Source organism: Desmodus rotundus, chromosome 7, assembly GCF_022682495.2.
Source record: "Desmodus rotundus isolate HL8 chromosome 7, HLdesRot8A.1, whole genome shotgun sequence".
NCBI classification, from domain to species: Eukaryota; Metazoa; Chordata; class Mammalia; order Chiroptera; family Phyllostomidae; genus Desmodus; species Desmodus rotundus.
The window spans coordinates 128,993,787-129,018,761 of NC_071393.1; the positions used below are offsets into that span (position 1 = coordinate 128,993,787).

General features: G+C 56.3%; 1 protein-coding gene across 1 annotated transcript in view; it reads left to right on the plus strand.

Moving 5' to 3' along the window:
• Positions 1-1,448: 1,448 nt before the first annotated feature.
• Positions 1,449-24,975, plus strand: part of RIN3 (Ras and Rab interactor 3) — a 102,029-nt gene continuing 78,502 nt past the window's right edge. The window contains exon 1 of the mRNA XM_053928361.1: positions 1,449-1,674. Within this exon, the coding sequence (XP_053784336.1) occupies positions 1,631-1,674 (44 nt within the window). The 5' untranslated portion in view covers positions 1,449-1,630. The remainder of the gene's footprint in view (positions 1,675-24,975) is intronic.

Here is a 24,975-nt window from a genome sequence, read left to right on the forward strand (position 1 = left end):
ATGAGTTCATTAACTGATGGACATGTGGGTTGTTTCCACCTTTGGCTGTTACGAATAATATTGCAATGGACACTCAATACAAATTTTGGGGTGAACGTATATTTTCATTTCTTTTGGGTCGATACCTAGGGGTGGAATTGCTGGGTCATACGTTTCGCCTTTTGAGGAACTGCCAGGCTGGTTCCCAAAGCGGCAGCTCCGTTTCATGTTCCTTCTAGGAGGCTGCACTTCTAACTCCTGCCAGGCTGAGTTGGTGGGAATGCTGGGAAAGGCGGTGGGGGGGGGGGGGGCAGGGGGCGCACGTGAGGGGAGAGCAGCAGGGCAGAGGCGTCAGGGCCTCTGAGGCTTTTCCCAGAGCCATGGGCTTGTGTCCTGTCTGCACTTCAACCTCCTGTGTGGCCTCAGCCGAGTCACCTTCTCCCTTCAAGTCTCAGCTTCCTGATCTATACAACGCAGGTGTCAACCAGTGGGTCTCACCTAGGACGGTTTTGACCCCTAGGGACACTTAAAACGTGGGGAGAAATCTTGGGTTATTACAAGGGGAGAGTGAGTGACATTACTCATGTCTAGCAGGCAGAGCCACGAACGCTGCTAAATGCGCTACAATGCACAGGACAGCTCCCACGACAAAGCACCCTCTGGCCCCAAATGTCAATGGTGACAAGGCTGAGAAACCTTGCGTTAGACTGAGGTGACTTCGTAGTGTCCTTTACTGCCCGGTCACTGTGGGATGCTCTGGGGGCAGCCCCTACTCAGGGGACGTGTCTGAGTGACCAGGCACCCAGAATAGAGGCCTCTCGTCCTACGGGAGCTGCTGGCTGGCTTTCTCCCTCTGCCCCATCTAGGTGTGGTAACAGCACAGATGAGTTAGGTTCCTGGCTCGGCGGGTATACAGACTGCCTTGTAAGATAGTGAGTTCATCGTCAGTGGAGGCATCCAAGAGGAGGCGGCGTGGCCACCTGTCCGAGATGAGGGGGAGGCGCTCTGCTTCTGGTCTGGGGCTGCCCGTGGGCGATGTGGGGGGCTCCTTAGGGCTGGAGGCAAGGCCGTGGCTCCCCGTCGCGTGCGAGTGCCCTGCGCAGAGCTCTTAGCCTCCCCACCTGCGGGTTCGCAGCCCCAGCGGGCAGGAGCAGGGAGCGCCTTCTTTGCCAAGCGACTCTCCGCCAAGTTGGAGACATTCCCCTGCGTTTCCCTCCAGGCTCTCCGGCAGCCGCAGCCGCAGCCCGCCGAGCCCGCGCTCCCGGTTGGGCGCCGGCGCCGGGCACCTCCGCCCCGCACCGCCCGCCGCCAGGCCCGGCCCCGGGGGCGCGGCCGCCGGGTTTCCGTGTGCCGCAACAGGGCTCCGGGCCGCGAGCCGCCGCGGAAACGCTTTTGACCAAAAAAAAAAAAAAAAAAACCCTTGACCACCAAGGCCAGCCTCTTCCTGAAAGCCCCGAGCGCTCCGATACAGGAAGTAGGAGGCGGCGGGCGCCCCAGAGCGCAGCGGCTTCCCACTCGGCGCGCGGCGGCGCCCGCCCGCCCGGCCCTTCCCGAGGGCCAGCGCTCGCCGCAGGCGGGCGCCGGGGCCACCGCGGCCCGTGCGGCGCGGCGCCTGAGCCCCTCCGTCCACCGTCTGCGAGCGGCCGGCGGCATGATCCGACGGGCCGGGGCGCCCGCGCGCGCGGACCCCGCGGGGTAAGTCCGAGGCCGGAGCCCCCTCCTCCCGGGGTGTCCTCGGCTCCCGCTCGGCCGCGTCCTGCCCGCCCCACCCCACACGCCCGCCCCGAGAGTGCTCGCAGCTCCGAGCTCCTGGCGGAGCCGCGGCCGCGGGACCTCGGCGTTCCGCGCTGAGACCGAACCCCTGGCGACGGCCGAGGCCGAACCCTCAGTTCTGCACGGAAGGGGGCGTCTCTGTGACTCTGCAGGACTCGGAGACTTGGCTGAACTTCCAAGCCCAGACGTGGCTCCCTGGAAAACCAGCCGGCACCTTCGGTAGCTTGGCGCACGGGGGCAAGGGCATCCCTACCTGTCAGAACTGGGGTGGAGGGGCTGTGTGGATGTGGCCCGTCCCCGGGCTCCTGTCCCGCCTGAACTTTGGATGCAAACACGGGCGGCCCCCCGGTCCTGCCGGCTTCTCGCACCCGCCGCTGCGCCTGCCTCCCCGGGCGTCCACAATCGCTGGCGCCCAGCAGGATGCGGGGTGGGGGGCCCGGATCCCTGTAACTTTGGGTGCCCGCGGCCCAACAATAACCAGCGCACCTAGACCGAGGACCCACCGGGAGCCCCTACTCCTCCGCTCCCCTGGCGGGTCCAGGGACGATGACCTTCGGACCGGCCTTTGTCAAGCCTGGTTCTTGGGGAGGGACCAGGGCGCCCGTGGGCTGAGCGCGGCCTGCGGCATCTCCGTGGAGTAGGCTCAGACTGGAGTGCATGAAGCCGAACCTGTTTGGGAACCGGCTCACTAGGGTCTAATTTCACCACCTCGCAACCTCAGGCTTTCGCACATGGTTCTGGACGCGCTCCGCGGAAAAGGGTCCCTGGCCTCACTCAGCTCAGAGAGCGTCGGGGAAAAGTTTCAGGGGGATGAGGAGGCTCCAGTTCACAGGCAGATTCTTAGGAAAAAACTTAGAACCTTTATGGGTGCCAAAGTTGATGGGCAACTCTAGGAGCGCCATTCCCGGCGTTTTGGTTTTAAAGTCCTGGGCCTACTGTGCAGGACACTCAGCCGCTGCCTGGCCTAGCTGGGTGGCCTTGGCTCCCCAGCCCTCCGTTGTAGGCTGTGTAAAACAGGAGGGCTGGGTGGATCCCGTGCAGTGCCAACGTGTGGGGGAGGGGAGCGGCTGGAGGTGCCTGGCTCCCACTCTGGTGGGTGGGGTGGCTTGGGCGGCCCTTAAATTAATACATCCAGATCTGATTGCCTCCCGCCTTGACTCAACCCGCCCCCCCCCCCCCACCACCACCACACTCCGCCTTGCTGCCCCAGGTGCAAAATTCTGCCTGCATGCTTTCCCTTGGAAGTGGCTTCTAGAAAGACAAATGCCACCCAGTGGGAGGAACTGGGGGTTCCTTGAGGAAGGGGTCCCCCGGGGCAAGTATCTGACACACCCAATATTGCTGGGTGGAGCTGGCAAGGAGGAGTTTCCCTGGGAGGAAAGGAAGATGAGGGGCCAGAGTCCTGACCTCTCCCACTTCCCATTTTTCTCCCAGGGGTGACTTAGCTTGACCCACTTCCTCTTTGTTCATTACTGGCCCAGTCATGAACCTCTCTGTGCCTCAGTTTACTGACCTACAATGAGGACGGGTAAGAGTAAGTACCCTTTACCGTCGTTTCAAGGATTAAATAAGATGAGGCACAGAAAGAGTTTTGCACCTTGACCTTCGGGTAAACTCTTAATACTTACTGTTATTACTACTATTATCATTTGTTGAATGAAACCCCTCTGTTTAACCCTGAACAAGGGACCTGGCCTTCACCTCATCTGTAAATTGGGGCTGATAATAACACCTACTCTTAGGAAGGTTATGAGGATCGGACAAGCTAAGGGTTAACACACCAGCTCAGGCGTTCTTAGCACAGTGCCTGACGCATCCTAAGTGTTAGATGAATATTGGTTTGTTGCTGAAAATGTTGTTTTATTTAAGGACCTTTTAGGTTGGAAGGGTCCCTAGATCGTATCTCAGTTAACCTGGCACCAGGTACAGGAATCCCTTTGACAACATTCCTGAAAGGTCCTTGCTTACCTCCAGTGACGGAGAGCTTGCCAGGACTGCGGCAGCCCTTCCGACAGGCAGATAACCCAAGAAAGGAATCCCTGAACTTGAGTTGCATTTTACCTCCTTCTAACGTCTACCCTTTGAAGCCCTGTTCTCCCCTTGAGAGCCTGCCCTTCTTGACTCTCAAGTAGCAGAAAGCGGTTGTCAGGTGCCCCAAAACGATGAGGAACAATCATCTATGACCCCTCACCCCCACACCACCCCAACACCTGGCCGGGTCCCCAGTCCACAGCTGAGCTCAGCTTCCACCTGGCTTCCCAAAGTCCCCTCATCCTCAAGGGTGAGAAATGGATGTTCAGACAGCTAGGGGAATGCTTCCCACCCCCAGCCCCACCCCCCAGGGACTAGGATGGTGTCCTTTCCGGTGTTGGCCCCTGGAATAGGAGCGTGGGGATCTAGGCAACCTGAGGACAAAGGAAATGCAGACAGGCTGCCCCATACCCGGGGCACAGACTCTTTTTCCCCCTCCAGTCGGGGTTCTGCTGATTCATTCGCTGGCCTGTTGGGAACTATGAGGTCGGGGGCTGGCGTGGAGTGTGGGAGGTGATGACAGATGAACACCCATCAGGTGGGGGAGGGCCAAGGGCCACACTCAGGGGAGGGGAGTGCATTGCACAGAGGGGCGACCTGATTGGGTTTGGGGCTGTGCTGAGAACAGATTGCACATGCAGGGAAGCCTGCAGGGACACCCCCGTGGCAGCGTGGCAGCCAGGGCACAGGGTGGCGGCGGGGGACTGAGCGTGAGTGGGGAGGTGAGAGGCCAGAGCACAGGATGAGCTGATGGATTGGCAGTGAGGCAGGAGAGATGGGGTCGAGGAGGACTCTGGTGAGGCAGTGACAGCCCTAGGGCCAGGTGGCGGGTTTTGTGCAGGGGTCGCTGGGCACGTGTGCTTGGAGCCCACACTTTCATAGGTTTGACAGTCGAGGGTCCACTTAAGATTTCACTTGAAGAAGAATTCCACTCTAGGAAAAGATGGGGCCATCACAGACCTAATCCAGGCCCCTAATGTGACAAGGAAATGGAGACCCCAAAAGAGGAAGTGCCTTACTCAAGGACTTGGGAGCCCCAGGTGGAGCTGGCCCTAGGACTCTGGGCTCTCGAGCTTGGGGTCTGCAGGGGGCTGCCTGAGCAAGTGGCTTTCTGTGTCCCGCCTGCCAAAATGCGTGGGTCCTCCTGAACCCTTCAGAGGAGCCCCTCAATAACTACAGCTGCTAAGACCGGGGCTCTTCTAGGGTGGGGCCCACCCAGGGACCAGTGACGAGTTCAGAGACCCAGCTCCTAGCTCCAGCTCTGCCCACTGGCCTGGGCCTCTTTGCCTTCCAATGCTCCCAGGTGGTCCTGGCTGGCATTCATCTGGGAGACCTACCCCTTCCAGGCCCTAAGAGAAACTCTAGCCTGCAGGCTGACCAGCTCAGATCTGCACTTCTGGGCCCTGAGAAGCCGCCGTGTACCCCCTGAGAAGCATGTGTGGGTGCAGAGAGGTGGGGGCACAGGGTCTGTTTGTGCCTTGGGGGTCTCAGCACATTTGTCCTGAAACCCTCCTCCCTACCCCCCCACCCCTGGAAAGGCCTTGTAAGGGCCTGGGGCCCTGTTTAGTGATCTTTCTGAGGCAGCAAGTGTTAAAGCTTAAAATGTTACAGGGTCACCTGCATTTTAATCCAGGAGATCAGGATATCAAAACCAGAAACCAACCAGGAATGGGTGTGACATTTGCAGGGGACCCCCCACCCCAGGCCCCTCGCTGCCCTCTCAGGCCTCTCAGGAGCTCCATTTTACAGACAGGGGTCTGAGCTGTCCCGGGTGTGACTCCTCCCAGCCACCAGCCCAGAGCAAGGGAAGGAAGGACAGATTGCGTGACAACCACACACTCAGTCCTGCCCACCCCTTGCAGGTCCCAACGTCACAGATTCGCCTGTGAATGAGTCCTCTGGTCAGCCCATGTCATCCACACAGTGACAACTGAGCAGAACTGGGAGGCAGCAGTCAGTGGGAGGGGGCGCTTGGAGGACAGAAGTCCTGAGCAAAGGCTTGGAGGTGGGACAGTGTAGAGTGGTACCCAGGTGGCAGGGATGGAGGCAGACAAGGGGTGTTCGAGGGCGGCTAGTTTTGGCCTAAGAGAGATTGATGGAAAAAGGCAGGAGTAGGAGGGGACACCCATGGGACCCTGTCCTCAGAGCCTGGGTCACTCCAGGGGCTTGGGGCACCTTTGTGCCCAGAAAGAGCCCCAACATGGGGGGTGACATGGAACAGGCCCAGACTTTCTGTTGCCCCCTCCCCGACCTGCCCCCCATGAGGAAGTCACCTTCAGAAGGGAGTGAGGGGCCAGGAGTCACCCTGTTCCAGGTGAGTCAGCTTAGGGGCAGTTAGAGCTGCTCTGAGGGCCAGCTCTAGAACTTTCCACTGATACAACCATTACCCTGAACCTGCTGTTCATCCTACAACCCAGGGGTGGCCAAGCATTGGGTCTTTTCTTTCAGATTGGGGCTAAAGATGAAAATCACAACTTTAACGACTTATCTAAACTGTCCATGTCCCTTCCATTCCGCCCCGCCATGACCCCTGTGGTATCATGGTTTTTGCTGAGAGAGACAGATGACAGCTACTCCAGGGCAGGTGAGGAAAGAAGCATGTCCCCCCATGGCTCCCTAATTACCCTTAGATGCCACAGTCTCACATTTAAAAGACCCCTCGAGGGCTCCCTGTCCTTGGTACCCACCTCTAGCCCTGCATGAACCCAATGCACAGCTTCACCTCTCTGTCCTCCCTGACCTGCAAAACTGCCCAAGCCTCGCACCTTGGCCCATGATGCTGCCACCTCCTCCCTGAAGCCTTCCATCCACCAGTTCACAGAGATTTCTCCATTGTGAATACTCAGAAAACTTTTTATTTACCGAGCAATTTTAGAAATACTAAATTATGTCCTTCTACTTAGATTTAAACTTCCAGATAAAGGGGATCCGATCTTTTAGTCCCCAAGTGCAGGCCTGTGGTCCACTGAGCACGCAGGAAAACAAGGCCGCTGTTGTGTGTGTGTGGTGTGCACGTCAGCCAAGGTCGCCAAACTGTCTGTTTAGGGCAGAACCGTTCTTCATTCTGAGATTAGGTCTTTTGCCATATGAGGCCTCTTTTCTTTTATGAAGTGATTGGCTGAGTTGATGGCGGCTGTCAGTTTTTCACATCGTCTTAGCAAAATGAAGGGTTGCTGAAGGAAAGTCTGAGAAACACTGCTCTGGCTGCCGCAGTGGAATGTCTGCGTTTTGTGTCCCCGTCCCTGCCGCACCCTGTCCCTGCCGCCTGCTGGCAGCGAGAGAGTCGGCCTGATGCTGTCTGGTGCTGACTTCAAAGATGCTTAAGGACTTACATGCTGTAGGACATCAGGGACGCTGGAGGGTATCTGTAGGGTCCCCTCTGGTGATTTGCGATTGGACCCTGGGAAGCAAGTCCCTTCCTCTCTGGGCCTCAGTGTCCCTGTTCAAAGGGACTCAGTGGTGTCTTGGGTCCCTGCTCAGCCCAACACCCGTGAGTCCCAGAATCATTGGCCAGCAGGTTGGTACCCCAGGGCAATAGGAGTTCACAAGCTTGAAACACCATTTGGAGATGAGTCTGCCTTCTTCCTTCAGCCTATGGAACAGTCTAGAACATACAGGCACATTTCATAAGAGACAAAGACCCAGAAAGCAGACTTCTGCAGCATCACCCTGACCAGTGCCTGGAAGGAAATGGTTTTTTTCAATGCTGAGGGTGTATTTTGAGAAGCTAGTTTTGAAAACCAGTGCATTGGTTTGGGGACTCCACTTTGGGGAGAGGCCCCACCTTCCTGGTAGAACAGGCTGACAGGGGGTGAGGGGAAAGGTGGGGTTGGAGTGGCCAGATCTGCAGGGGCCCCTCCTCTGGCCATTTTGTGCAGGGGTTGCAGGGAGCAGAGGCTGCAAGCAGCCTCGTGTTGCGGGGGTCGCGGGGGTCCTGGCTCCAGGGCTGTCACGGCTCTTGAGGGACAAGTTCAGAGGGAGGGCTCTGCAAGGGGGGCTCAGGCCGAAGGAAGGGGCTCAGGCCAGGGCCTCCCCACAGCACCCCTGGTGCTGCCCCAAAGTAGCCAGCCGTCCCTGTGCAGGTGGGGGCAGCCGGTGACACTGTGCATTTCTGCTATCCCCCCTCCACACACATGTCATACAGTGAAACCAGTCCCTTCCCTCTGCCTGGGTATCCACAGTGGTGGGGAGGACCGTACTGACTCCATACCTGTGTGGCTGTTGGCCTCAGGCCCTTGCTAGAAGAATCTGGAAGCCACCATCATGGTCTCTGCCCCTGGCTCCTCAGGGAGGCCCCTGTGCAGCCTCAGGCATGTCTCCTCTCCACAAGGGTGGCGCTTGGAGGAGGCCCCTCAGTGGCTGAAACCACTCAGGTGGTCAGGAGCTTCGAAAGGGGCAGCCGAGCCCCTCGCCCGCCTCTGGCCAGTAATTCCTGGGGTGCCCCTACCCCAACCAGTGCATGTTTGAACAACACACCCGCCCGCCACGAGCTGCCAGTTCCCTTTTAGAAGCAACGGCGTAGGGCGCGGTTGTGGTCAAGGCCTGTCACCGCTGTGCGCACAGTGGCAGCAGCACCCTTGGGCCACATCCTCCTGGGTGACGGCACCAGCCTGAGGGCCAGGCCCCTGCGTCCTCCATCCTCAGGCCAGGCAGGAGAGCCCCCCAGAACCTGCTGCACCCATACCCTGGAGTCTAGGAGAGGGAGGCCGGGGTGGGCACCTTTGATGAGGCGCATGAGGGGCTACCCTCCAGGGCTTCCTGCAGGACACTCCCCCCGCCACCTGCCATGAAGGTGGCCCCATTTCGTCACTGACTCTGGGATCTTTATCAAGGCCAAGGACTTTTTATTCCTTAGGTAAGAGATGGGACTTCAAATACCAGGCACAAGCCCAGCTCCTCGACCAACACTCAGTCCAAGGTGTCAGGGCCGAACAAAAAGACTGCGGTCTGAAGACAGAAGCAGGCAGGGGGTGGACGGGGCAGCCCAGGAGGAGAGTAGACCACAAAGGCAGCAGAGGCACCCTCCTGCATAGGCTTTCCCCTCGTGAAATTATTCCCGGGTCAATAAGTGTGCTTCATCCGCCCCCAGGGACCAAAGAAATAACGGGCTTCGCGCCTGAAATGGACAATCTGACAGTCTCTGGCTGTAGGAGCAAGCCGTCACGGAGGAGTCGCTGGGGCTCCCTTTCCCTGGCCTCCACGTCCCCAGCTTCCTTGATTTCAGTAGTGTCAGAGATTGACCCTGCAGCTTCCTCTAGGGAAGTTGCACTTCAGAGTGGGGACTTGGCTGTCTCCCCGTGGCAGCTGATGACAGCATTTATTATGCTTGCTTCTGCCCGTTCTTGACATTTTTGACAGAGCATTCATCTAAAATGTATCCAGAGATTCTTCTCTCAACTAATGGCTTTCTCATCCATCCTCATCCGTCCATCCATACACGCACCTACCCATCTATCTATACACTCCTCCCTCCATTCTTCCTCCCTTCCTTCCTCCCTGCCTCCCTCTCCCCCTCCCTCCCTTCCCTTCTTCCATCCAGCCACCTACCCACCCACCCAGCCACACAACCATCCATCCACTGAACATGTTTCGAACACAACAGCACTTTCCAGCTTATCTACTAGGGAAAATAAGAGACACATGCACACAATTAAAGTACAGGGCACTATATAAAAATGCGTGGAGGCCGCATTACACTTAGCTGTGGTGAGCAGGGAAGACTCCCTGGCCGAGGCGGCCTCTGGATTCGGTCTTGAACAGTGGACAGGATTTTAACGGCCGAAGACGGGCATATGCAGAGAAAGGAGTCCCAGACAGGAGAAAAACACAACGTGGGCAAGTGGGGAAGCTCCAAGTTGCGTGCAGAGCCCTGAAGAGCTGGCTTTGGGGACAGGGAGGGGGGTTCTGTCTGTGATGGCTCTGGAATCAGCACTGGGGCCCACTGGGCTACAGGTAGAAGCGTTTGGGTCTTTCCCGTGATGGTGAGACCACGGGTCTGCTCTCCCACTGAGAGCTGGGCAACCCTGGGCAAGTCACTGCACCTGCCAGGCCACCGTCCTCCTCCTCCTCTGCCAAGTGGAGCCACCATCCCTGCCTCGCAAGGTTGTTGCCATGGTTACATGAGAGTACGGTCGTAACCATTTGGGTAGTGAGTCCAGTTCAGGGCTGTTACCTGTGTGTATACAGGATGTGTGTGTTGCCCATGTATGTATGTGTTGATTTAAAATATATATATATATGCTTGATGAAGTTCACATACAGACCCACAAAAACGGAAATGTAAAGCATTGAACACATTAATCTCTTCGAGGCTACACCTAGTCCAAGTGTATGTTTACTTAATTTTGATCACTGTATGCGCAGTTTCAATGTGTGGGTGTATTAATTTGTGTCCCTCTTTTCTCACCAAGTGTCATTTCTTATACACATCCCTACACGTCGTGCCGCGGAGATGGGTTACCTCCCGCCCATCTTTGGCAGTCTCCTCAAGTTCTGATCTTTTAATGGTCGCCGTTGGCATGGAAATGTGTCGCTTCTCTCCGAGTCCCCTCAGTGTTGGAGGAAGCTCCTGAAAACTTATGTAGGTCTAGGGTTTGGGACTATCTCCTTGAGATCTTCGCCATCCCTGAGTATTTCAGTTCAAGGGTGAAGCAGAGCCTGGTGGCTCGCCCTGAGTTTCAGGTGGGTATAAATTTTAGCGGAACGATTCCCGAGTTCCATGTGATTAAGTTCGAGACAGTGAAATATTAAGTGGGGAGTGCAGTTTTCTTGGAGCTATCCCTGAAGAGAAGGGGCATATGTTGCTCTTCCTTCCTCTTTCCTGTTGTGTGGAATGAAGACATGATAGCTAGAGCTACAGCAGCCGTCCTGGACTCTGGGGTGAACTTGAAAGTGGAAGCTATTCAGGGATCTAGACATGTCCCAGCCCTGGACTACTCATTCAGGCTTATACATGAGAGAGGAATGCTATCTTATTTATCACTCTTACTTTAGATTTTCTGTCACAAATTTAACCCTATCTAACTCAGAAAGTTTTTATCTCTTGTCACGTAGCACCAGATTATATGCCAGAAATACAAAGGCTGCTTGTCACGGTTACCTGCCAGGCTATCTGCTGGTGGAGGGAGAAGAGGAGAGAAGAGAGGCACCTCTGCATTGACTTCGGCTCTGATTTCAAGGACTAGCCTACATGCATTTTGTTTATATTGGGTGTTTGTGAGCTTTAGATGTCACCAGAAGCTTCAGACTAGTTATTTTGGTTTGAGTTCTTTTTTTTTTTTAAGCTTTGATTTATTTATTTTTAGAGGGGAAGGGAGAGAGAAAGAGAGGGAGAGAAACATCAGTGTGTGGTTGCCTCTTTCACACCCCCAACTGGAGACCTGGCCCACAACCCAGGCATTGCCCTGACTGGGAATCGAACCAGCAACCTCTTGCTTCACAGGCTGACACTCACCCCACTGAGCCACAGCAGTCAGGGCTGGTTTGAGTTCTGACTCCCGAATTTGGTGCTTTGACAGCGATAAATATTGCTGAGCATGGCCGCCATGTCTATTCCCTCAGCCTCAGTTTCCCCCTGGGTTACCTCTCCCTGTGCTCTGTTTGAGGTCGGGTGTCCCACCACACCAGCACAAGAAAGGCCAGGGCCCAATCTGAACAGTGTGTCCTTGCTGGCTGCCACCATTCACTCATTCATTCATTCATTCACTGCCTCCCTATCGAGTACACACTGGGTGCCAGGCTGGGTTTGAGCTGACCACTGGCCACTGGCAGGTCTTGACTGGTCAGCTCATCTCTCTGCCTGGCCTTGGGAAAGACTGGTCCGGAAATGGCCAGAGCTTGACTTGCCCTTCCCAGGGATAGCGCAGGCTCCCTTGGAACCTGTGAGGTCCTGCTCTGCGCTGCCTTCCCACAGCCAGGGTTCGGCCCTGGGCATGGGGCCACCTCCGGCTGTGTCTGAGAGGCCCCAGGTGTGGCCAGGGATTGAGCAGGGTGGCCTGTCTTGAGAGGCTGGGCAAGTGCCCCTTGAAGTGCTTGAAAGACAGTCAGGGGTCTTCTTTCCCTATCCCTGGCTCTAGCATTATCAGGCATCAAACTCAGCGATGCCCTGGAGACCCCATAATCCAGGCCCTGCTGACAGATGAGTCTGTGGCTCACAGAGGGGAAGGGCTTGCCCCAAAGCCACTTGAAGGCCGGACCCAGGCTCCCTCCAAGGTTCTGTGCAGACACCTCTGTGCGCTCCTTGTAGGGCACCGGAGATGGGTGGGTGGGTGCGTCACCTTCACTGACCGCCTGTCCCTCCAGCCTCTGGAAAATGCCAAGCTCTTTCCCCTCTCAGGGGCTAACCACATGCCCCCCATCCACCTCCTGCAAAAAGCCTTCCTGGCTGTCGAGCCTCCAAGGGCTGACATAGGAGGGCTGTTGCATGCAGCTGTGCGGGTTGTTCACTGCACAAAGCCACCTGGCTGGGAGAGAAACAAGCAGGGCTGAAACTTCATTCTCTTGCCCAGCTTGTGTGATGTCAGGTGGAGGGGGGGAGGGGGTAACAGGCCTCCACAGAGAGCAACAAGGGCAGAGGCTCAGACTGTAGCCTGAGGCTGTGAAGATTGAGACAGGTTTGTTCCCCCATTTTTAAAACTGAGTTATGTATTGGTTTCCAGGGGGAAGCCGCTGAAACAAAGTAGCACAAACTGGGAGACTTAAACAACAGAGATTTATTCCCTCCCGGTTCTAGAGGCCAGAGGTCCCAAGTTAAGTTGGCTGCAGGGCCACGCTCTCTGTGATTCTTGGTAGAAGCCTTCCTTTCTTCCTCCCAGTTTCTCGTGGCCCCAGAAAATCCTTGGGGTCCCTTGTCTTGCATCTGTATCACTCCAGTCTCTGCCTCCATTGTCACATGGCCGTCTTCTCCCTGTGTGTCGCCTTGTTTCTTCTCTTCTTATAAGGACAACAGTCATATTGGATTAGGGCCCACCCTGCTTCAGCATGACCTCATCTTAACTGGTTACATCTGCCACGACCCTGTCTCCAAATAAGGTCACCCTCTGAGGTCCTGAGGGTTGAGGCTTCAACCTGTCCTTTAGGGAGATACAGTACAACCCACACAAGCTGAAATTTACATAGCGTGAAATTTACCCTTTTGAGTGTACATTTCTACACATTTGGCAAACGTTGACAGTTGTATAACCACCACCACAATCAAGATACAGAACTGTTCCTTCCCCCTCCGAAACTCCCCGTGCCCTTCTGTAGTCAGACCCTCCTGCCCCTCCAAGCCCGGGGGTCACCCCTTTCTCCTTCATCCCTAAGTTCTACCTTTTCGAGAAAGCCACACGGATGCTGCCTTATGAGCCTGCCTCCTTTCACTTTGCTGGATGCGCTGGGGATCCGTCCATATGGTGCGTCTCGGTGTGATGTCCCTTTGTTGTTCAGAGCGTCTTGCTGGGTGGATGTGTCCCGGTCTGTTTATCCATTCCCCCACTGGGGTGCATTCGGGTTGTTTTCCGTCTTTGGCAACCACCCCTACAGGGCGAACATTTGCATGGAGGGCATGGGTTTTTACATGAGGAACCATGTGGGCTGGCTTGCATTCAAGTTGCTGTGTGGAGGGCCTGGGGTGGGGGGAGCACATGAGGAAACCAGACGGAGGCCACTGCAGGGGACCAGACGAGCAGTGACGGGGGCTTGGACCAGGGTCCCTGCAGCAGGGATGGCGAGATGCAGGCCCCCTGGGGTGTATCTAGGAGGCAGAGTGGGCCGGGCCTGGTGCTGGCTTGGGTAGGCACCATGGTGCCATGGAGGCCATCTGGACATGTGGACTCGACACAACCACTGAGCACAGCACAGGGGGTGGGGGGGTCCTGGGTCAGACGGTCAGGGTTCACATTCTGCTGTGCCTCAGTTTCCTCACCTGTAAAACGGGGGTGCTCCTACTTCCTCATCCACTGAGCTGTGGTTGTGTTTCCTGAGTTAATCCATGTAAGGAGCTGGAACGGAGTCGGACGTGGTCTAGATGTTTAAGGAGAGTGGTCGTGGCCCCCACACCCCACCCTCCTGTCCATGCCCTTCTCCCCTTCGGCAGCGAGCCGGTCTGTGGTGCCTGTGGCGGCCCTGGGGGCTGTGGACAGCGTCCACACATGTGCCCCTGCCTTTCCCAGGTGGGCCCTGAGTTGCTGTGAGACCCTGAGCTGGCTCCATGCCGTGACCACTGCTCCGTCCGCTCACCCAGGGCAGAGGTACAGAGCCCCACTGTGTGCCGGGCTCCGTGTGAACCACGTTCAGCGCAGCAGCCCCCGCCCAGTGGGCCCTTCATCAAGACTTGTGAGTGTGTGACCCGCTCATGGCGCAGGGAGGGGAGCGGCTCTCAGGACACCCCCAGGTCTCAGGGGGCAGAGGCTTCCCCAATCTGCCACAGATATGGGCCTCCGTTTTCCCAACCAGACACATGCTCTGCCTCGGACAGGAACTGACCACGGTGGCAGCCAGGCAGCCTCCACGGCTGGTGCCTGGCCTGGACTACAGGGGCAGGTGTGGTGGGTCCAAGTTCAAATGCCACAGCAGCCCCCAGTGTCCAATGGAGAGTCCCGCTCTGAGACCAGGGTTCGTGTCCAGCAGGGGCGCAGCTGGGGCCAGCCTGATGAAGGGACATTTACGGTCCATCCTCATTACCCGCAGATCCGCTATTTGTAAACTTGCCTGCTTGCTTCGATGCATTTGCTACCCCAAAGCTGTAGTGCTTGGGAGTCGTTGGCAGGCGTGGCACAGCCGCCCCCGGGGCCTCAGAAGGTGGAGCTCGCCCTCCTCCTAGCGGTTCTCACACTTCAGACACGTTTTCACACTTCGACGCCTTCTGCTGATGGTTTCACTATTTAAAATGTCCCCCACTCTTAGCACTGAAATGCTGTGTAGTGTTTTGAAACGCAGGACAGTTGGGCTGGGCCTCATGAGAAACCGCGTGTCAGATAAGCTTCATTCAGGCACGAGATCTGTGTGCTATCGATCCTGAGTTCAGTATTAATGAAGCAATGACGTATGTTAAATAAGGTGCCTGTGAACAGAAGCACGTACAAAGCAAGGTTACGTATTGATCAGTTGACAAGCATGCTGTGGTCAGAGGTTTGCAGGAGCCTACCCCTGTGTCCCCCGGGGCGCAATGGTTCAGGATTCGCTAATGTAGCCGTCGCCACTGCTCTTTACAGAGCAGACCTGCCCCCAGATCCTGAGAGAAGCTGTATCTACGTTGTATAGACGAATCGTCGCCAAGGCTCTCCCCTGCACTGTCTGTACGTCCGCTCTCAGCCCTTCGCTCCCCTGGGCTACGAAGTGCTTGTCCTAGGTGTGGTCCTTCTTCAAAATGCCCATGTCCTTGGCACGTGCACCATCTTGCCTCGTCCCCTGTCCCCTCCAATGAAATCTGAGGCTTCGAAAGGATGGTGCCCAAGGAGAGGAACGGTCAGTGCCAATATTTCATACCCTGTAATTCTAATAGAAGAATCTTTGTCTAATAGAAGAACCAACCAAGGCAAACGAAAAAGTGGGGATTCTTGGCATTCGTAGGTCGGACGTTTGTAATGACAGTGATTTTGTCTCGAGGGTTACTTCAGGCCCTGTTTGTTGCCAAGAGCTTTTTGTTAATTGTCACAGCCTGTGAGGCTGGGGTTACAGGGCCCAATTTATAGGCAAGGAAACTGAGGCACGGTGAGGGACTCGATCGAAGATCCCCACAATCCGTGGCAGAGCCAGGGCCCGCATGCAGGTCTGTGCGAGTCTGGCGCCTCTTTCGGGAGCCCCAGAAGGCCGTGCGGCCCTGTGCTGCATCCCAAGGTCAGAGGGTCTTGCTGCTTCCCTGCATCCCGATGAGCCTGCATCCTGGGGGTGATGCAGTTGCCACCTCCCCCCCCCCGGCCCCTGAGCCCCACCCAGAGGGTGACCTCCCAGCCCCCTCCCTGAGTGGGCCAGATGGAGGGACCAGGTGAATAACCTGAGAGGTGCAAAAAGGTGGCCAGCCCCGCCCACCAGTGTCCCCAAGCCCCACCCTATGACCCCTGTCCCTGGAGTCACTGGGTAGGATGGACTGTGCCTACCACGCCTCAGCACCATTCCTTACAGCTCCTTAGTCTCTGCACCCTAGTGCCCCCACCTTGGCTCCCAAAATTTGTGAGCCAGTGTCCTCGATTCCTCCAGCCTCCTGCTCCTGAAAAGTTACTGCCAGTGGCTTCCCTGTGCTAGGGCCTGAGGGGCTGTGCACGCTGGGCAGTGTGATGGGGGTAGGGGACAGACAAGACACCAGGGAACAAAGCCCTAAGAGGGATGCCACCCTAAGGCTGGGGTGTCAGGCGGGGACGGGTGCCCATTTTGCCCCTCAAGGTGAGCATGGGCCCAGGGGGTGGCCACTGCCAAGCGCGTCGAGACCGGGCTGTGCACGTGACAGCCCGCGCCCCGGGAGAGGAAATGTGGTCACCACAACTGTTAGGTGGGTGGCTGGGTGACTCAGCGTCACCAGGAGTGGAAGGAGTGTGACGCTGCGGTAGTTTCCTGCGAGGTGCAAACGGGGGGCTGGGGTCTATGGCCTGTGCCCCAGGGGAGGGCTGCTGCCAGGGATCATCACACTGGGCCCCTGAGCCCTGGGCCGGCTCTGTGCCAGACCCCCTCCTCCAGCTTAAAAATGGGGGCTCACTTCGTCAAAGCACATCCCCCCCACACTATGGTCACGTGTCACCCTTCCAGCAAGCCTCTGAAGTAGTGGGGTGTGAGTATCCTTTCGCTCATTTCCTTGATGTCCGCGGCGACCGCATAGCGAGCCACCGTGGAGCTCCCGGTGTAGCAGTCTACTCCAGGGTCTGTGCTTCTCCGTCCCATCTCACAGACACTGGCAGGCCAGCGGCAGGGTAGGACACAGTCAGGCCCCCAGCCACCCAGGGCGGGGAGGAGACACCTGAGCAGAGACCCGGCAGGAGGGGCCCTGAAAGGGCCCTGTGTCCCCTTCTGGGGTGAGTCATATCCACCGTGGGCTGGCTGCTCCCCCTGCATGTCTCCCTCCTCAGCCCAGGGTCAGGTGCGGGGAGAGAGCTGTGATCTCCTTCCCTTTTCCCCCAGATGATGGGGAACCTCTGAGTAAGCAGCAGGCAGGGCCAGAGGCCGGGGTCACAGTGGGACGAGTGGGCTGCCATGCGTCATGGGGGCTCCTGGAGGGAGGGATGCCAGCAGGGCCCAAGGACACGCCCCCGCCCCCCCCCCCCAGCTGTTGGAGCCTCCTGTTTCCTGAGCCTGGCCCATCCCTGGGGAGGAGAAGGCAGCAGAAGGAAGTGGGCAAGGGCTCTGGCAGCCCTGAAGGGGCAAGCCTCACGGGGAGGGGGTCCAGGGTGGGATGGTGTGCAAAAGGCAGACCCGAAGAGGGCCTTGACCGCAGCCGGCCTCGTGGGGCAGCTGCTTACATACGGGACTGGACGGAGGGCCAGGCGGAATCTCCTCTCCTGAAGAACTTCCTGAATAGGCTCATGGCTAATGCAAACAACACGCGGCAGGCATCTAGCTATCTCCATTATTTTCTTCTTTCTTCCTAATTAAAAACAAATCCCACACGTAGTACATGAATCCACACACTGAAAAGATTTAAACAACAGAAGAGTCTAGACCTGTATTGTCCAATACAGTAGCCACTGGCCATGTGGAGCCGTTTCACAAATTAAATTAAGTAAAATGAAGTCACAGTCGCAGTAGCCGTATTTCGAGAGCTGCAGAGCCACAGGCAGCCCCAGGGGGCCCCACGGGGCAGTGAGGACAGGGGACATTCGTCATCGCACACAGCTCTTTTGCCCAGCACTGGCCAGCGCTAGATCGTAAACTGGGAAAACCCTACCAGCGGAAAAATAATTTCCGGAATCCGTCGGGCTCCTTTGTTTTATGTGTTTATGGTTGTCTGGGTTTCTGCCTGTCCTTGTACACACTGCCATCTGATCTGACCCGCACAGCCACTGGGCCTCTGGGCACTGAGACTTCCGTTTCTTTCCAGATGAGGAAACTGAGGCTCAGCGAAGATTAATGGGCCGCAGGTAAGGGGAGTGTTGGAGCAGGTTTGTTCCCCAGGGACAGAGGTCCGCTGCCTTGGTTTGGCCAGGGTGGCTGAGGTGCGGCCAGGTGGAACTACCCTGGTCTCATCCGGTTCCAGCACTTCCCACTTTGTTGTGCGTGAGAGAGAGACAGACCCAGGCGAGCAAGTTGGTCCTCGGGAAGACTCAGCCCTGGGCTTCCACTGCTCCATTTTCACTGGTTCCCCTGAAATGTTCACCCATCGCTTTCTGGTTTCCATGACAGGTCACACTCTGTAAAAATTTGGAATGTACAGAAAAGTGTGAAGAAGGAGAGGCAAGTCACATAACCTCAGGATTAACAACCGCCCTCAAGGGCTCACGTGGTTTTCATTCCAGAGCTCCGCGTCCTCCCGCCCCTGGGCGCCTACTCCGGCGCCGCTTAGCCGTGTGCATGTCCGCTGTGCTCAGCGCCAGTCCAGGCCCCTTGCCCACTCTTCTGTTCATCCTGTCTTCTCCCTATCAGGGTGGAAGTTGCACGTACCAGCTGGCTCCGAGCCCTTCGGTGGTTGCGCGTGCTGCAAATATCTTCTCCCACCCGGGGCTGGACTTTCGGCCCCTCCGCGGTGTCTTAGTGAACAGCACACTTCAGGTTAATGCAGCCAAACTCACTAGTCTTCTGTTAAGGGGTGTGGGCATGTGCGTGTGTGTGTAAGTGTGCTGCTTAAGGAGACTCTTCCATCAAATCATGAAGATAGTCTGTATTTTCCCCCAGAAGATTTTTTGTTTTGTTTTCCGCACTGAGGTCAGGACAGAGTCTTCTTGGAACTGAGCTGTGTGTAAGCTGCGAGGGAGTCGAGTTTCTTTTTTTCCCCCATGTGGATACCCAGTTGTCTCAGCACATTTTGTTGCAAAGTCTGTCCACTCCTCGATGTTCTGCCGTGGTCATGCGTACATCAAGTGACCGTGTTATTGGGGGTCATTTCTGGACCGGTCATGTCCACTGCCCTGGGTCTCTGTCCCAGCACCGGACCCGCACTATCTTCGTCACTGTGGCTGTGGACTGAGACTTGATACCCAGCAGAGCAAGCCCCACCCCCTTCTCCCGGGCACCTCCGACGTGCTCGTCGGCCCTTTGTGTCTCTGTGTGCCTTTTCACGGGCACGCTTGGATTCAGGTGGGGATGGCTCTGGTCCTGCAGGTCAGTGTTTGTAGAGTTCATACCGTGACAGTATTGAGCCCCCCACTCCGTGGACAAGAGCCCGCCTTCCTTCTGTTCAGTCTCATGCTGTGTGTTTGCCGTGTTAAATCTTACATCGTGAGCAGGCATCTGGAGGGATCTGGCAGAGCGGTTAAAAACATTGGACTAGAAACTCACAGACAGCTGGGGTTCAAATCCCAGCTCTGCCAGTTACTAATTTCACAGCTTTAGCGAAGTGCTTAGAGTCTCTGGGTCTGTTTCCCCCTCTGTAAAAGGGGAGCGATAACCAGAGTTACAGGGTTGCTTTAAAGGATTGACTTCAGATGAATATATGTAAAACAGGTAGAGCAATGCCCGGCACTCAGAAGTCTCTGGAAACATTGTTAATTTATTTTTGAGCAGGTAATGCATTCCCAGGATTCACAATGAAAGCATGATTTTAAAAAGGACGCGCAGTGAAATCGTCTTCCCGCCTGTGTGCTTGCCCCCCTCGCCCGCCCCGCTAGTTACAAGTTTCTTGTGACTTCTTTCCAGGTCTAATCGTGCCTCTGTCCCCCAATGAGGGAGCACAGGGTGCACCTGCTGTTCTGGGTCCTCCCGTCACCTAACCACACGCCCTAGAAACCTTCCCACGTCAGTGCCCAGAGACCTTCCTTGTCCCTTTCTTCGGCAGTCGCACAGTATCCGCTGATTTGCCCGGTCCCTTTGTGGTGAACAGCTACGCTGTTTCCAGTCTCCTCTCCCTTCAGACAAGGCGCCAGTGACTCCAATGGGCCCGTCCTCCCTGCCTCGTGTTGACAAGTGCGACCCTGTTTCATGGACCCCTTCTCCCAGTGTCTGTATTAGATTAGATGTCCAAGATTGCTTTCTCTGTAGGCCAAAAAGGGTTAAATGTTTCCAATTTCATACATGTTTCCAGTCCTATTATTTCCTGAACCTCTCAGCCACTGGTAATATGTTACTGAACCCCTATTCTGTGCTGAGCGGGGCGCAGAGCAGTAACCAACCGGCAGTGGGACGGGGAGTTGGGGGAGGAGACGGGCACGTGAGCCGCACTGTTGCTGATCGTTGGATTGTTGCCAGGTTTGGGCGTCTGTAAGTCACATTGCAGTGAACATCCTTGTCTGTTAACTTTATTTGCATTTTTAAAATATCCCTTTGAGATGGAATCTAGAAGGGCAATGACCTGCAATGTGCAATCTTAGCCAAAACAAGAAGGCAGAGCTTTCCAGATCTGCTGGTACAGAACCGAGCTCAGTTCCACATCTGAAATCCCCTGAACGAGAACCTTTCTTTTTCAAAGCTCCAAATTGTTTTCACTGTTTTTTTCAGGGGCGATAGAGTCACATGGCTCAAATTCAAAAGTACACAAGGGTGTGCAGTGCAGTGCCTGCCTCCCAGCCCTGCCGGTCAGCCCTAGTTGCCTGCACCCCAGAGGCACCCCTTGGTGTCTCTCCCTGTCTCCCAGTGGAGGTGGCCTCAGCTCATTTCAGTGTATGCGTGTCATATCTAAGCTCAGGGCCTGCCCATTGTCCGTGCTGACCTGGGTCCTGGGTCCCCGCTGCCTCCAGCTGCGGTCCCAGCCAGGAGACTGGCCCCCCGAATCCCGTGTTCTCCAGGAACCATCTCCAGGCTCAGTGAAGTTTCTAAGTTTGTTTTTTTGGGGGGGGGAGGGGAGGAGTGTTAGCTACTCTTTCACTCTGTATAACTATTGTTGTAATGATTATTATGATAAGTCTAAAGTGGCGTCTGGCCCATAGTATATGCTCAGTAAATACTTACGCGGTGAATGGATGCGTGATAACATCCTTGAATGTTTGCTGTATGCCGGGCACTATCCTGAACTCTTTACGGCAATCCTGTATGGTGGTAATACTTACATTTCTCGTTCTAAATGTAAGAAAATTAAGGTAAAGAGAGGGTTAAGTCTCTTGCCGAGGCAACCGAGCTGGGGATCTAACCCAGCTGTCTGGTTCCCGAGCCCACGCTTAGACTTCCCAGTCGACACAGCCTTGCCATCACCCAAGGCCTGATCGCACACAGCACTCGGGGACTGGACATTCCTATCCTAGCAGTGGTGTTGGGCAGAGGGTCAGCAGTATGGGCAGACTGCATCGGGTTCGAGGGGCTGGCTGGGATAGGGGAAGGGGCTGGGACCTGTGAGCCAGAGAAGGTTCCAGAGGGAGGGTGGAGGAGTTCAGCCCAGGAGCCCAGGAGGCTGTGGGTGTCTAGGCCCTGAAGAGCACAGAGTAGCCAGGGCCAGAGGCCAGGCAGAGGGAGGCCGTGAGGCAGCAGTCAGAGCCTGGGGGCAGGCCTGGCATAGTGGGGGCGGCCACCAGCAGGGCCCACGGCACTGAAGCTGGTGCGCCCATGGCCTCCACAGGAACCCAGCTGGGCTCACTCTGGGCAGCTGGAGTCCCTAGGGGCCAGCAGAGCACCCAGCAGTCAGCTGAGGCAGGGCTGGGAGCTGGGCAGCACCCGCCACACACCGTGCAACAGAGGCCTGCGACACGCAGACACAGGTGTGGAAACCATGAAGGCTTTTGACCTGCCAGACCCCTTGATGTGGGCTGTGACGTGCAAGCTGAGACAGCCTGACCTGCTCTCAGCACTTCCGGGGTCCGGAAGACCTGCTGAAGCTGACTTCCCCTCCAGAGGCTGTGGGCTGAGGCCCACAGAGCTTAGTCCCAGATTCCCAGAGGCCCACACACCGGAGGTCAGAGGCCGTAAGCTGCCCTCTCTGCCCCACCTCATCAGAGAAGGCCTTTTGTTTTCTGTGTGAGGAGAAACCCAGGGGCCTTTGTCACAGCAGGAATTCCCAGACACTGTCCTTGGAGCCCCAAGCAGCTGTGGGGGTCCACCAGGGCCTGGTGCAGGTACTTAGCCTCTGGAACTGGGCTGGGGGCATTGGCCACGTGTTTGCACATTATACATGTGATAGAGTCTGATTGCAAAACTGGCATCCCCACCTGGCCTTCATGGTCAGCCTGCAAGCCGGGTTTCTGGTCCTGAGTCCACCACGGCCGGGCCAGAGGTAGAAGCGGGCAGCAGCTGCGGCTCAGCTTCCATACGTCCAGGAAAAAAGCATGTGGCAGAGAGGAAGCCACCGAGAAGCTGGCCTGGCTGCCTGCCCTCTCTCGGGCTGTCCACCGGGGCAGAGCTGGCCTGACTTGGAAGAGAAGCCTTCAGGGGGCACTGAGCCAGGGGTCCGCTGAGTCACAGAATCATGGAAATCATTGCGCTGGAAGGACCCTTAGTCCTTGATCTGACCCCCACTCGGGAAATGCACAGCCCAGCTGCTGCTGCTCTCTGATGCAGAGCCTGTGGCAGACGGACGTGGCTAGTAGATCCGAACATTCTTTCTCTGACCAGCCTTCAGCAGGACAGTCTGGGCAGCCGCTGCCGATCAGCTGGGTTCACATGGAAATGCAACCTGCTTGTCCTCCCAGATCTCGTCCAATCTTCTCGTTTTACTGGAGAGCCCACTGAACCTCAAGAGGGGAAGTGAGTTGCCCAAGGTCACACAGCGAACAGCAGAACCAGACCGTAGTCCCCGAGTCTGAGCTCAGTGCCATTTCCTCTAGGTCACACCCGTTGTCCTGGTGAATACGGCATTTATCATGTCACTACTCATCTGATAAACTCTTACCTCCCTTCACTTCCGCAATGTGATCCCCCAGAATCCGACAACTGTGTACGGGGGTGGTAGAGAGGACTCCGTTAGGTGAACAAAGCAGCCCTATAACCCCAATGGCGCGCTGCAGCTGGAAGGCTCACCAAGACCCACTGGGCACATTGAGGGGTTTGCGAGCTGGTTGTCAAACCATAGACAGCCTCCCATCGGCAATGGTAGGAGTGTGGACGCCATGGAGACTGAAGTCACTACCCGTCAGGACTTTATGTTTCGGGGTCCTGGACGAGGGCTTTCCTGGCACACTGCTGATCCAACTCAAATATCTCAGCTGGTCTCTGGGTGTGCCCGCCCTCCATATGTTCCCAGATCCTCCTCCCTCGCCAACCTGACCTGCTTCCCTGGGGTCTGGAGCCTAGGTTTCCTCCAAGAACTGTCCCAGGGCCTCCGAGTCACCTACCAGTTAGCACTTGTTAAGTGGCAGCTACAGCTGCGTTCTTTCCCTACACTGTCCCATTTGATCCCCACACAGCCTTTGAGGAAGGTGGCCTGGTCTTCTGTTTACGGAGCGGGACACTGAGGCACAGAGGGGTGGAGTGGCTGGTGGTTGTTCATCCCCGCCCCGGGCGTGGGGAGTCCTCCCAGCCCCAGGTGCCGGCAGCTACTGCTGCATATCCCCACCAGCATCTCCACCTGCAGTCGGGGACTCCGGGGTGTCCTTCCCTCTGGCAGCAGCCGCTGCTTCTGGCCCAAGTCCTGTGGCTGCCACGGGGCATGAAAATGGCCCCAGTGACTTTGGCTTCTGCCCTGCTCACCTGTGCAGCAGCTAGCTTTCTCAAAAAATCTCCTAGAGCCTGTTTCTATGGGGTGGACTCTTGATTGCCTTCCAACAGTGGCCTTCGGGCTCCAGAACTGACTTTAATACACCAAGAAAAAAGAGCTGGAGTCACCCCCGAGAAGTTAATAAGCTCAGGGGCCTGGAGACCCCCCTCTATCTCCTCAGCGTGTGACGAGCCCTGGGACCTGGGCGGAAGGTGTGCGCCTGTGGGTGTTTCATTTTGTTTCTTAATTAAATATTTCTAGCATAGAGAAATCAGGGAAAAACATAAGAACAGCCTGAGTACCCATAATTCAGCTTTGTTAAATCCTGTCTTTTGCCATATTGCCTCGGATCTTTTAAAAATAAATAAATCTTTATAGAACTGAAGCCTCCTTCATACATACTCATCCCTGATCCCGTTTTCTTCCTCCCCCTGCCCCCCCAGAGGTAACCATCGCCCAGACACAGAACTCTTGTGTGCGTTTTTACGCCTCATATAAGTGTTTCTGTTCCTTCTGTAGTTTGCGTATGGCACTTAACGTTGGGTTTCTTGGTTTGTTTGATTTTATTTATTTTTTAAATTTTTATTTATTGATTTTAGAGAGAGAGTGGAAGGGAGAGAGAAAAACGTCAATTTGTTGGTCCATTTATTCATGCATTCATTGGTTGCTTCTTTTAGGTTCACTGACTGGGGATCAAACCTGCAACCTTGGTCTATTGAGATGATGCTCTAACCAACCGGGCTACCTGGCCAGGGCTGGTTTGTTTGATTTCTGGGGGGAACAGGTGTTTCAAGTGGTTCTCCCCACTAGAATAACCACTGTTTGAGGTGCTCTCATGTGCTTGATGCACAGGGCGTGTGGCAGGTACTACCAGCTCCATGGTACAGATGAGACCCTGAGGCCTGTGCAGGCTGAATACCGTGCCACGGTGGCAGTGGCCGGGACGTGGCAGGGGCTGGGTCCCAGGCTGTGAGTCCTAGTTCTTCATCTTCAGGCGGTGCAGGTTGTGTGAAATAAGCGCCGCGTCTGCGAGTTTGTAGTCAGAGGACCCAGGTTGATCCCTCTTCCTGTGACGTCCCACCCCCTCCACCTGCCTCGGTATTTTTGGTCTCTTCCTCTCTGTACCAAGGGACTCATTCCACTGAGGAGCAGTCAGCATGGAGGGGAAGGGAAAGGATAAGGCGGGGGGGCAGCAGTGAGTGACTGTCCCCCCCTAACTGGGGAGTCCGAGCAGGGAGCACTGCTCTCCAGGCCTCTGGATGGTCCAGTCCCATCCCTGTTTGGGAAACAGGTGCCACTTCAAACCAGGGGGAGGGGCTTTGTCTGTCACTCAAGCACGTTGTGCAGAGCGACCGGGCCTTCCTATCACACGGACCCCTGGAGCCCCACCCTGCCCTACTAGCCTAAATGCCCTGAGAGCACAGGGCCCAGGCCTTTCCATCCGGTAGCCCCCCTTGGTCTTGGCGTAGCGGGGAGGCCAACCTGCACGAGGTCAGATGGTGGGTGGCTCAGAGATG